General features: G+C 38.3%; 1 protein-coding gene across 1 annotated transcript in view; it reads right to left on the reverse strand.

Annotated features, from left to right (window-relative positions):
- Positions 1-1,984: 1,984 nt before the first annotated feature.
- Positions 1,985-14,326, reverse strand: part of LOC137285011 (AP2-associated protein kinase 1-like) — a 50,891-nt gene continuing 38,549 nt past the window's right edge. Inside the window, exon 16 of the mRNA XM_067817126.1 lies at positions 1,985-5,125. Within this exon, the coding sequence (XP_067673227.1) occupies positions 3,378-5,125 (1,748 nt within the window). The 3' untranslated portion in view covers positions 1,985-3,377. The remainder of the gene's footprint in view (positions 5,126-14,326) is intronic.

A 14,326-nucleotide genomic window follows, 5' to 3' on the forward strand; every position in this document is an offset into this window, starting at 1 on the left:
GAACAAGATACTGAAGCCATCCCTATTCAGATCATGACCAAGTCAGGGACAGTCAACCGTGAACAGATATATCAATGTTTCGTCTTTGTTTATTAATTACTTGTATAACAATTAGTATGTATCACAATTCTCAACACCAGGCAATGACGTTGTTAGTGACAGGTTTATGCAGATCGTGTCAACACCAAGCAGACGTCAGATCATCCATCTCCTGATTCTGCTGGAAGCAACAAAACTTTACCACTTGTTCACAAATTCAACAACGCTGACCTCCTGAGCAGCAGATGTAGTACAGGATTTCTACAGCCAAACATAACAAACTACTCTAAAACAGTTCATCCTTCATCTAAGCAGAGGTGAATAACAGTCATATCAGCACGCAGCAAGACCCCTTCCAGATCCACACTTCACTCACACACGTTACACATGGAAAATCCATGGTAACATATGGTGCAACCAAGGAAAATAGTCCTTGATTAATGAACTGTGTAAAGATCAAGAACCTTTCTTCCAAATGTTGTAACATTAGATATCACACTAGTCCAGCTTAGTGGACCACTTGATTGATTGACAACCAAAACAGAGATTTGAGAATACAGCTGAAGCTCATTGCCCAAAGGTTATATCAACAAATTGACTCCTGATACACACAATATGTCACTGTATGAAGGATCTTGAGTTATTTTCATTCAAGTCATTTTGTAGAGTAAATCAATTCAAGTCCTTTCAGAAAACAGCATACATAGAACATATCATATTTCCTCTGATAAGCCCCTGGCCTCTAAAAAGCACTGAGGGTAAAGCATCAGTTTAAGAAACGACTAAGTGCAGCATCTCTAATAACAGCAGCATATTTTCTTTTCATGAATGTATTCTTCCTTGATCTAAGAATAGATTTATCAAGGAATAGTCCCTAATTCTGATGTGACACTCACTAAAAATCAGTTACGGTGCAACCAGTAAGCGTAAAACGCTCCGAGTCTCCAATAAGCACCAGGCTTCTAATAAGCACTGGGTCTGGAAGTCTGTTGGAAAAATAGATGCCCAAGTGTTTACTAGAGGAAAAACAATATTCTATACTCCTTTGAGTGTAGCCTTTATCAGGTCATGCCAATATGACAAAATGTTTCAAAGATGAGACAATGGAATAGATGAAGCCATCTACATGTCTCAAATACACAAAAGATGAAGTCATAACATTCTTCCACAACCCTGTTCAACATATAATCAGGTAAAAGTTCACAATCGTTTTGCATACAGCCAATCTGGTCCTGTTCCACAAAGCGATCTAAGCACAAAGGTGAGTCTTACCCTCATACTGTAGCCTAGTCTTATGACAGTTGTTGTGTAAAGTTCACATTGTGGAAGGGGCACTGATTATGAAACCTAACGGATGGTCTAATGTGAAAGTTCTTAATTGTGACAATCTGTTTGTGCAAATGTCTAGAAAAGAAGTCAGGATTTTGAGAAGTTTGTGAAGGACAACTGAGTAACGACCTTGACATTGTCAGATGCTGAAACATTCTTGCCAAGGGACACAAACTATCAAAGACAAATATGTGTAACAGTATCCACACAAATTGCTCAGTTTTATGGTACAAAATGTTTGTGTTCTGATGTGCAAAAGGATCTACATGTCACTATATGTTATGACATAAGCCTAGAATCTGGCCAGACTTCAAAATGTTACCAGCCTCTAAAGGGATTAACCAGTCCGGACACCAAGATACGGTGAATTTACTCAGATGAATGGAACATCTAAAATTTGTACCATAACATAAGGCTGGCTAGCTATAAATTTAGACTATCCGTCAGACATCTATCCTCTCTTGGTCGGTTGGATGAGCCTTATTTCATACACTGATATTACTTCATTATCCCTTAGGACAAGCATGTAAATAAAATGGCATTTCCACAAAAGATCAAACTATATTTCTAAAGAACAGTCAAACCTCCCCCCAAAAAACAGAAAATAAACTATCTGAAAATATTAGTAAAACATTTATAAATCATTTATGCAGCTGAAACATTCCTAGTACAACAATCATGAATAAAGCTATCAAGATAGGAAACAGGTCTATTTAACCATAGTTAAACATAACAAGTGAATTTCGCATGGCAAACCTAACACCAGCGTGTATCTCTACTTATCCTACATCATTGGTGAAATCATTAAGTACATCACAGCTGTGAAATATTATTCATACCTGTATTATATTAAATCTATCACAACAGTACACAATAAATAGTGCAGGTCCCATGTCCATGATGTGATCGTAGTGCAAAGATGATCGTAACTCATCTTCTTTAACACAGACTTATAAAAACTGCAGAGGTACGGTAACTATGTGTGTAGTGGCCATAAACTTACAGAGTTCTATGTTTAGATCAGATCAACGGACCTTCTGATCTGAAGTTGGACGCTTTGTCCACATGACCAGAGATGTAAGGATGTCATCTATGGAATGACTCCACGCCCCACTACATACTTCCCCTTCAACAGAAGCCATGCACAGAGTACTGAGATACTGTACTGAGATTTTTCTCAAATTTCAGATAAAAATGTACCACCAATGTAGTGGCCAATATCTGAGTCCCATTCTCGGATTCAAACCACAGACCTTTTGACAAGGTAAGCATGTCATCAATGCCCTGCTACATGTGGTAATGAGACGTGGATCCACGGGAACAAAGACATGGATAAGGGTGCATAATAAGTGGGAGTTACGATCACCTCAGTCCTATGAGTACTTAGTGGACAGGAGCTCTGTAGAGTAAGTCAGGACTTACCCTGTAAACAGACAAGGTTGATGCTATGGTAATATCAATTATTCCTTCCGCTACCAGCTATAACAATGTTAAAGTTGATGCAAAGAACAGTGTAAAGGTTAGAGGCTATTATTGACCATAGCAAAATGTCTCAATCAGCACGAATACTAAGACATTGATCACAAAAGAGCTGGATAATACACAACCTAAATTCAACACATGATAGGCAGTAAGAATGAGAAATAACATACTGCACAACAGACTACCTCATATGGCAAGTGTACGTACATAGAGACTCGAAAGATAAATAACAGCATATTTGGCCCAGAAGATAAATACTTGTGTCTCTCTATAAGATCGATATTGATCCATATCAGAACCACAAATGATTTGATTCTATTAACTCATACATAATTAACAAAATAATTGACAGATCATGAATATTTGGGGAGATATTTTTATAATTGTGCTGTCTTCACTACAAAAAAATATCTCCAAAAATATGAATGACCTCTAATCTTTTTGTTCACTAGAGTTGTTTTGATAACTCCTTTTTTTGAAACACAAGTATTTTCTATTTTGCCTGACAGATCTAGCACTGAGATTACTTATTTCTTCTTGACAGTAAAGGGCTCAGCTGTGGCTGGGATCGGCAACTTGCGTTGTTTCCGTGGCCATGTCCCTGGATCGAAACCACCCGACGAGACTTTCATTGCTTCCAGGGAGGCGTTTGTAACAGCCGGCGGAGATGAACCCTTAGCAAATGCTGGGTGCCTAATACTAGCTATATGCAGATTCTGGGCAGACTTAGAAGAAGTGGGCTGGCCCTTGCCATCCAGGGCAAACCCCATCTGCTCCTGAGACGGTGAGTCCATATCAAGTTCATCATCTTCATCGTTGTAACTCATGTTTGAGAATGCTGCACTTGCAATATCACGACTAGGTTTCTTGGATTTGACTTTGGTTTTGGAATGTTTTGACATAGCAGGATAATCACTGTCTGTGACAAGAGCCTGATCATCCTCCAAGAAAAGGTCGTCAGGTCTCTGTCTGTGTGGGGAGGCGATGGTCTGGCCAATGGTCTTGCTGGAACTGGCCGGATGCTGTCCCTTCATGGGAGTGCTGGTCATCACAGCAGACTTGGACATGCTTGTATAGCCTGGACTAGAGGACTGCGTCTGCTCATCCCTGCGGATAGAATGCGAGCTCACAGCACGATGGAATGGAACTGCCCCGAAAGGATCCTCAGCTGTGTTTGAAGGCGGTAGTTCTTGAGACCCAATCTCTCGGACTCCTGAAATTTTTGCTGCTGAGCTGCCCCCTAAAGCAGTCCTGACCTGATACCCTGAACCAGGCAGGGCATCCACTGGGGTTATCACAATTTGGTCCTCACTTATAGGGGACACCGGGCAGGAGGAGGGGCCAGTGGCTGTGGAACTAGGGGTCCTCTTTCCCCCAAATGGAGCATTCCCAAACACGTCATTTTCTGGACTCTGTGCCGAGTGAGATGCATAGCTGGGAGTTGTACTGTCTGCAGGACTTACAGTCTGAGAGGAGGCTTGGCTCTTCACTGAGCCTCGATATTTGAATGGAGCATTATCAAACACTTCATCAACAGCTGGACTGGCTTGGGAAGAAGCACTTGGTCCAGAAGCAATGCTACTCCCAGGGCGCTTCTTACTCCCTTTCTTCTTAAATGGAGCAGCACCAAATATATCATCAGGTCCTTCATCTGGACTCAGAGCTGAAGCTCGGGATGAATTCATTATACTGTTATTGTTCAAATTCACATCTTCTGCCACAGGTTTTGACATATAGTGATGCTGATTCCCGTATGCATCTTGCAGCTCATCATCATCCAGTAATGGCTTCACACCATACTCATGTCCAACTATTCGATCTGACTGGAAGTTGTCCGATCGCACGTCATTTTTAGTGTTCCGAACATTCACCTCCCGTGGCGCCACATGCTCCACTTCTTTTCTACGTGTAGGAATATCTACTGGACGCCTTCCATATTCATCGTCAAGCTCCTGATAGCTGAAGTCTTTCATTCTCGGCTCAGCTACCCCATCACAATGGTCATCCTCTGCATATGAAGAACTGGATTCTATTCTGTCCCTGTGGCTGCCCTCGGAACCCTTCCGCACGTCAGTCTGGGATTTAGAGTGACGGACCTCCTCCTTTTCAGACTCATCTGTGTCAACCAGTTGCTGGTACTTAGATCTGGACAAGGCTGCTTTCAGGTTTCCTGAACCGAGGAAGCTCTTTGATTCTGTATCTGATGGCATTTTCTTCTCCTTCTTTGGGCGATCATCTCCTGAGTCCGGACTTCCATGGGGATGAGCATTCTCATCTGTAACATATAAAAATCTGGGTTAATCTCTTGCTAGAGATAGATTACCAAGTCAGTTTCAAATAGTTAGGATCTTGACAATATTATGACTCAATTGAAAAGTAGAAACTTGTTGGCATTACATGCACCAGTAGATGCAATCAAACCTTTCCTGAATTCCAAGCATTTTATCATAAGAAGGTGGCTTACAGATTACTGCCAGGCGTATTTTAGCAAATTTTTGTATACACTGTCTTATATTCCACCCAGGATAGTGACACTGTCTAATAATCTATGCAGAAGTGATATTGTCTTAGAGACCTTGCAGAATACTGATACTCCTTTTGTGTATCAACATAATGACATAATGAAATGGACTTTCTTCATTTTCCTGAAGCTAAGGAAATCTAGACTTGCCACATTTTCTAGACTTGCGTGGGCTTTCTTGGATATATATACTTCAGGGTCTGCACGACGGACTAGTGGAAACCAAGAACATAGTAATATTGTTATCTCTGTGCAGAGTAGTGATACAGCCTTGATATGTCTCTGCAGAATAGTGATATTGCCCTTTCATCTCTGTGCAGAAAAGAAACATAGACATATTGCCAAGGTATCTCTGTGTAGAATAGTGACATTGCCCTTTCACCTCTGTTCAGGATAAAGATATTGCCTTGATATCGCTGTGCAGTACTGTGATATTGTCTTATCATCTTTGTGCAGAATAGTAACATTGCCCAGTTATCTTTCTACAGAAGAGATATTTTCCCTGCGGTCCCCGTTGACATGTGGTAGTGACTATGTGCAGACAGTGTAATTAATCTGTGAGGAAACTTCATAATGCTATGTTGTAAAGGGACTTGTCTGTTCATGTATGCTGCACACATCATTGAGAACTATCTGCCCCGGTCTCCTTTATCATGGTGTACATGCCTAAAATATCCTACAGATACTGATGCATCATCATATGTCATACCACACAGAAATTAGAGAATGTGATGAAACATGTCGCGAAGTTAAATATCTTAAACTATTAACGCCAGGGCTATTGTGGGAATGCCATGAATTTCATGTCAAACTTTAAACAATACTAAACGGAAAAGCAACAAAAGTGAAACATAAATTCCCTTCTATACAACAATCAAATGGCTGCATAATCCTGTCCCTTTCACCTATCACTGTCAAATGTCTAGTACAACACAACTTAACTGATGATTAGCACTTGGTGAACCTCCACTGGCATGTGACACATAGTCTGCAATCAACACACGCATGCACACACACAATGTAAACCTGAAGTGTGCTTCTCACTAGACATTTGGTCATCTCTTATTTTCCCAGAATAACCACATTTGAGGTTTTTGTTCTGGAGGGACAGGTGTTACTCTTCCTGAGAAAGACCTCCTCCCAGGTTTAACTTTCTGCAATCATCTTTTCAGAACTCTATATGAACATCAACATTCAAATGATATATGAGTGTTTGAAATCAATTGAAAAATATTGCTCAAGATTAAGCTCAAAGTGCAAATGTTTTCCCTAGGAAGATTGGAAGCGCAACTCTCAGATTTGTAGACAGACGCTCTACCACACAGCCATTGGGCCGACAAAAAAGAAGTAGGTTTAAAGAATCTATTTGTAGTTGCTGTCATTAAACTGATTTTAGGTATGTCTCAGTTATTGTTTTGAAGCTTCAATAAATGATCATCTACATTGTAATTACCCATCATTGACGGTACATGTGTTATAGAGAACACTTCTCCTTGGTATTGGAATGGTTTTACAATGTAAAATCATCGGAGTCGGGAGCCCTTCTGATTTCCCTCCCACTTCTGGTTTTACATTGTCTACCAATGCAACTACACCACCGGTTTGTGGGACTTTATAATGTATTTGCAGGTGCAGATGGAGTAGAATATTGTAGAAATGGTCTGTATGTGTATCAAAGTAATCCTTCACTTACGTAACACAATGCCATTTAGAAGGTGATCAAATGTAACACATTATATTTGGGATTACACTTTCTTAGTAAAGTACAGATTCTAGTAATTTTGATGGGTCCCATCCAGGATCAAAACACACACCCTCTGAGAAAGGTACCTAAACACCAGCCAACAAAGTCAGCTGCCTAACCACTCAGCCACAGTGACTTCGTGGAAGTCAAATCCTGGTCTCAACCTAATGATTCTACAAGAATAAGAATCTGTACTTTACATAGAAAGTGTAATAACAAATATAACATATGTTACTCCTTCATTTTGACACTGTATGCTGAATCAGTGATGACATTCGGTCCTTGAGGTTTGTTCCACTGATTCTACCATGCCAAATAAATAAATAAATAAATAAATAAATAAATAAATAAATAAATAAATAAATAAATAAATAAACGGCTGGGTGGATGAATGAATGAATGAATGAATGAATGAATGAATGAATGAATGAATGCAAAAAAGTCAGGAGGTTAGTTTTAAGCTGCTTTTATCAATATTCCAGCAGGGGTGAGTGAAATGTTCACACACTGTACCAGTGTGGGTAATTGAACCCTAGTCTATGGAGTGACGAGTGAACACATCAACCACTAAGCTACCGACTGACTCCTACATGACGTACATTGCGTGTCTTCCAACCCTTAAAGTTCAGACACACAATACACTTTAAGAAAGTGATAAAATGTATATCTTTATTATTTGGGATTACAGTTTGTCAGTGGGAATCAAAAGAGAATGTGACCTTTTACCATGGGATTAAAATGTAAATATAATAAATGGAATTTCAACTATTTTGTCTGTACGATATTTTTACAACAATCAGTATACATGCAAAGTGGAGATGGAATCAATATGATGCACAAGCAGAATGCTCTGACAAGAACATATCAACCATCAACATGAATAAATCACCTGTTACTGACAAAACAACGATGTAAGTAAAGGTGAAATACTTACATAATGCCAGTTCTAAGAGAATTAGGTGAGCCATGTTAACTGCAGGCAGCTGAGTTAAACTAATGTTATATACCATTCATTGTTGCTCTCTGTAATATCAACACAATCAACTCGTGTTATGCATGTACAGCATTCACAATATGCACAGCTGACTCACGTCAGCATTGCAGATGAAACAGATTTTTCAGAATAGCACACATTATTCATCATGTTCATCACAAGTACTGACTGGATGATTTGAGATGTCTGCGACACTGCATGAGCAGTGAAGTGTGTCAGTATAATGATGATAGATCAATAGTGATGTGTGAGTGAGTGTGCGCCTATAATATTTACAAGTATGGGTTGTTGATCAATGGATTGTTTGGTCCAGACTCAATTATTTATAGACCAAAGGCACATTGTTGGAAAATTGCTGAGTTTGATGTAAAACTAAACTCACTCATTGACTACTTATTACCTGACAACAATGAATACTGTCAGTTTTTGTAACCTAAATAGCATGATATTTTGGATCATTTTATTCTAATCAATATATTTATGCTATTGCGTACATGCTTCATTTACAAAAATGATAATTTACACATAGGCCAAACCCACATCTGAATAACTTGAATAATTCCTACAGTACCCAAAGATAGTGAGTGAGTGAGTGAGTGAGTGAGTAAGTTTAGTTTTCTGCTGCTTTGTAGCAATATTCCAGCAATATCACGGTGGGGGACACAAGAGTATAATGATGATAGATCAATAGTGATGCGTGAGTGAGTGTGCGCGTATAATATTTACAAGTATGGGTTGTTGATCAATGGATTGTCTGGTCCAGACTCAATTATTTATAGACCAAAGGCATATTGTTGGAAAATTGCTGAGTTTGATGTAAAACTAAACTCACTCATTGACTACTTATTACCTGACAACAATGAATACTGTCAGTTTTTGTAACCTAAATAGCATGATATTTTGGATCATTTTATTCTAATCAATATATTTATGCTATTGCGTACATGCTTCATTTACAAAAATGATAATTTACACATAGGCCAAACCCACATCTGAATAACTTGAATAATTCCTACAGTACCCAAAGATAGTGAGTGAGTGAGTGAGTGAGTTTAGTTTTCTGCTGCTTTGTAGCAATATTCCAGCAATATCACGGTGGGGGACACAAGAAAATGGGCTTCACACATTGTACCAATGTGGGGAATCGAACCCGGGTCTTCGATGTGACGAGTGACCGCATTAACCATTAGGGTACCCAACTGCTCCCACCGAAAGATAGAACTATCAGATCAGTTACGTAAATGCAAAGTTTCATGCTCTCTGGAAATGTCATGAAGTGTCAGACTAACTATGGTAGTGTGTTCCTTAACTTCACTCGAGTGGTATAAACGAAATACAATCATTCTCCAAGATCATGTTGGATAATCTAAATCTGCAAGAAGTGTGATTGGGTGACATATGGTGAAACCATTTTTCATAAATCTTCCACCAAGTAATTACCCCAATCCAGCACTGGAGAATCAAGTTGTGCGGACTAGACAATTTTAGTGATCAACAAAATGAACATCTGTCTACACTCAACCAAGTCAGCCAGCCTTGATGCAGAAAACCTGCACATTGACGCATGAATTATCCCAAATACAGAGTGAATGTGAAAGCTTGCATCATTGTCGACACAATGCTACTTGGTGATTCTTCAAAGGCATTTAGAAGTTGGCGTAGTTCCCTCCTGTAGCAATACAGGACAATTTTTATGGATAGCAACTTCTTGAGTTTATTTTCACGACGTTTCGGAGCTTATCCTAACCCCTCATCAGGTTGAGGTGAGCTGAGCTGAACAGTAAAGCTAACTGTTAACTCTACCCATGCCCTCACAATGCTTATGACGTCACAATGCTATGACAACATGATACCAGTAGCTAACAGGAATGCTATGATAACATAACAGAATTAGTAACGAATGGTTACAACTAACATGATTCATAGAATGAATACATCTTATTTTGTATATATAGTAGTGTTGTTGGAATAATTTGAAATGACAGATCATTATTATACCAAATTGTAAGTTTGGACATGTACAAAGATTTTTTGATAAATGTAATGCATGTATAGCATGTATAGCATGTAAAGTAACTATCAACAGTACATAGAAGTTATTGTTCATCCATGGGTGCCCTTGTCGGTCTCTTTATTCTTTTAAAAATTGTCCTGTACAATGCTACTGGGCCCTAAGTTCAGATAATCTAAGTTTGTAATTTGATGTTGTTTAAAACTACTTAGTTTTTTGCCAGTTGACTGCTCAGAACTGATTAAATACCTGACCTGCTTTACTTTGGGGTTTGTTTATCGTTATTAAGCAATCATAGTTGATGAAAGTTCCATACTGAAGGTGAGTCCCAAACACATGTATATAACTCTCTCATGACCCTAGGGAGCCGTGAAGAGTCCTAAATTTGATTTTCATACCCTAAACATTACATAATTATCTTCCATTTCTGTACTTTATGTGTCAAATAAATTGAAAAAAAAAAAGAAAAAGAAAAAGAAGCTACAGTTCATTATTATTTTTGGGATGTTGTTTGTTTGGCATTTGTCAGACCATATGTGATGTTTTACTTCCGGAGTATGATGTAACTCTTCCCTCAAAGAAGATGACAGGCCACAGTATGCTCACAGTGTAAATACTTTTGCACCTGTCCTGACCACATATAAATTTACTCCTAGTGTATATTTACATGCACAAGTACTAAATGCATTCACATGACACATTTACAAACGTATGTAAAGTTTCATTTGTACATGTTTTCAAACAGGTGCATATAAATGGGGCTTTGACAAATTGCTTATCTACCAAAACACATCCACCTGAATCAGAGACTAATTTACTCTGTTCGCATGCACAATTTACAAATGCGAGTATACATGTATTTACATATAAGCAAATATACACCCGTGTAAATTTACTATGTGTTTGTATGATAAATCAGCAAGGGTGTGCAAATATTATTCACATTCAAGTATTAATTCTCGATTTATCAAAAAGCTTGACATCATAGTTGATATAATGCAGAGCCGTTGGAGAGAAAGTCCCCTACCAAGAGAGGCAATCGCCATGGTGGTATGATATGATGATATAAGGAGATGACAAAAATTGGTATGGCAATTTCAGAACGACTTAATATGGATTTGAGTTGGTTCATACTAAAGAGGAAGAGTGTCCACAAAGAAACCTATGTACATCTATCTGCCTTAGATACCTACAAGGAAAAGGTTGCTATTGATTCATAATGGCTTGCCTACACTACAGAGCACAGAATAGATTCAAATCTGTTTGGAGTTGGTGAAACAACGGTCTTTGATTGTATTAATGTTTTTTTTAGTTCTTGAAGGTGTTCTTCTAGATGAATTTGTGGTTTTCCTTAAATATGAAGACATCCAAGACGTCGCTCAAGGTTCTGATAACAGGTGGAAGTTCCGAAACTGTATGGAGGCAATAGATGGCTGCCATTGTCAAAACTGGTCAACAGGTGTCCCATGGGTACCACCTGAACAGAAAACGGTGGCACTCACTGATATTTCAAGGAATATGTAATCACAATCTTGCATAACCAAATATGTGATAACTATCCCACTGGTCACCTGGACGAGGAGGACCCTAGGGATCATGACCCTTATGAGACTACATTCTGTCAGGTCACCAGGTCCATCAAGATGTCATACTCGCCTTTGCTGTGAACAAGATAGTATCCTTAGTAAAAGACGCTTCTTCATACACATAATGCCTGTACAGAGAGTGTGTTTTTTATCTTTCTTTCTCCTGACAAATAAAGTAAAACAACCATCAGCTACACGAGCTTTTAACAACATTTTAGGCGAACATGTGATCCATTGCTTTTGAGATATTCTGTGAAGCACATGCTTTTTCCATTTCAGTGATAGGGTATGATCTGGACCAAAGTTATATAAAAATTGCTCTTGGATTCAGGTGGTGCTAATCCAATAGTCACATGAATATGCTGGATAAGTAATTTGCCCACTGTTATATAGCCATATCAGATGTCAGTCTCAAATAATTCTCTCATTTTCTTATATTCAACTTCAGTCATTTCTGCAAGTTAGCAACTTGCCTGCCGCCTATCATCTCTTGGACTATAACCTATTAAGTGGTAATCGCTGAACTGGCGTTACAAGGTTAACACTGCATACAGCTACTGATCAAAATAAATCCTGGTGCCGCTGATTATCAGATACTGTTCTCCTTTGTTTCAGGTGTTTGGAACTGCAGAATATATACATTCCTGAGCTTAATAACACTTTAAGTCATACCTCGGCAGTATCGTCATGATGACAGCATTGACAAAAATACAATATTACTGACTTATTTTACAAAACATGTTACATTACATAAATCCTAGGGATTCAGGTTAGATTACGTTGTCAGTCTGTTTTCTGATTTATAAACATTTTACACATTTGTTTCTTTGTTAACGAAATAACTTGAAATACACACCCAGGCATGTGTAAACATACACTTACATGACCTCAGGATCACATTTGTTCCTCGTGTAAATACACATATATGAGTAGATATGTTCGTTCGCGTGACACTTCTACATGTGTGCATTTTTAATGGTGTGTAAATTAGCTTAAGTGTGTAAACAGATGCATGTGAACAGGGTATAAGTGGTGAAGCTTATGAGACTATATCCTGAAAATCAGAGATGACACCAAGTGTTCTGTGAAAATGGTGGGCATTCCATCAGCAGAGCAGTACTGTACAAAACCATGCTGGTATTCATGAACTTTTAAAGGCAGTGATGAGAGAGACTCCATAAGTTTGCATAAATAACTTCTGAGCTTAATTTCATCACACAATGGATAGTCATAGTTCGAAAAACATGCTATCAGATAAAACATGCCAAAGAGGTCATCAAGAAGGAACTCAATTGAGCCAAGAAACATTCCTGAGTTTAAGTCTATTAATGTACATGTGGGCGTACAATTCAGAAAAATCAATTGGAACGATAAGATGAATTATGACGTTAAGTGCCCATCATTGTCACTTTATCAGTGTTGTTGTTTTGCACGTACATATATGGCTATCTGCTTTTGTGTTTTCTCCACCTGATGAAGGATATGCCCAAAAATATCGCAGCCCTCATCTTACTGTAGATATTCATAAATCATCACTCTTTGAGGGTCTCAATTCTAAATCCTATTCAGATTATGTACCTAATTGGATGGTTTATTCATTGAAATCCAGTTTCTATGGTTACCATTGATTCAAGCAAGGAAATTTCACCCTGAATACTCTATGCACAGCCTTGCAGTTATTCACTTATTCACAGATTCTGTCATAACAGTCAACCTGTCATGGCATAACTAGCTACTATATAAGTAAATATGTAAGAATTGGGTCATCCTCATATTCTTTTGAGCAGTATATATGAAACGGGGACATACAATCAGCTGATAACCTGTAAACATCCCCAAGACAATAATAAAACCAATCAAATGTCACCATGGTAAGTTTATTGCATGCTTTTCTAACGTTCTCATAGCATCAACTTGGGACTGACTAACAAGGCAGTTGCAATCACATGTAGTATATACATTATAACAACCATCTCCACAGCCTGAAAGTATATAGGGTACCTCAGATTTTGCATTGTATTGCACCATAACCTGGCTGTCAGTTCAACATACTTTCACATCAGGCTGCACATGACATGTAAACACTGAACATTTGTTTTGAAACCCTCACACCTCATCATAGTTCCTACACAGATGGCTACTGCCCAAAAGAAATATTTTCTTTTGACAACAGCAAATTCCAATAATGCAAATTAGATCCTGATTTAAGAGATGCAAAATTATATGCAAAAAAATGCACTTGTACACGTAGCGGTTGGTGTATGCTAAAAATACTGCCCTTTATAAAATAGTCACAGTACTTGAACAAATCAAGGGAGCATCATGTGTCATTTGCAGATTAAAAAAATTCTATGACGGTGACACAGTTAAACCTTATTTATCAGGACCTACAAATTTTTTAATCTGGATGGTTTCTGTACCAGTGAAAACGCCAATATTAACAAATTTCTCAATATAATGAGCATAGGTATGTAACATAATTTCATTTACTTGTGGGGTTAAAGTGAAAATGGTGGACAGCAAAGAGTCCTAGTCCCCATCCACAAACCGTTCATAGCACTATGTATTCGTAAACCAACGACATAGTACAGAGGTACTTTAGGTTGAAATGTTACACTTT

The sequence above is a fragment of the Haliotis asinina genome, chromosome 5 (genome assembly GCF_037392515.1).
Source record: "Haliotis asinina isolate JCU_RB_2024 chromosome 5, JCU_Hal_asi_v2, whole genome shotgun sequence".
Classification (NCBI taxonomy): Eukaryota; Metazoa; Mollusca; class Gastropoda; order Lepetellida; family Haliotidae; genus Haliotis; species Haliotis asinina.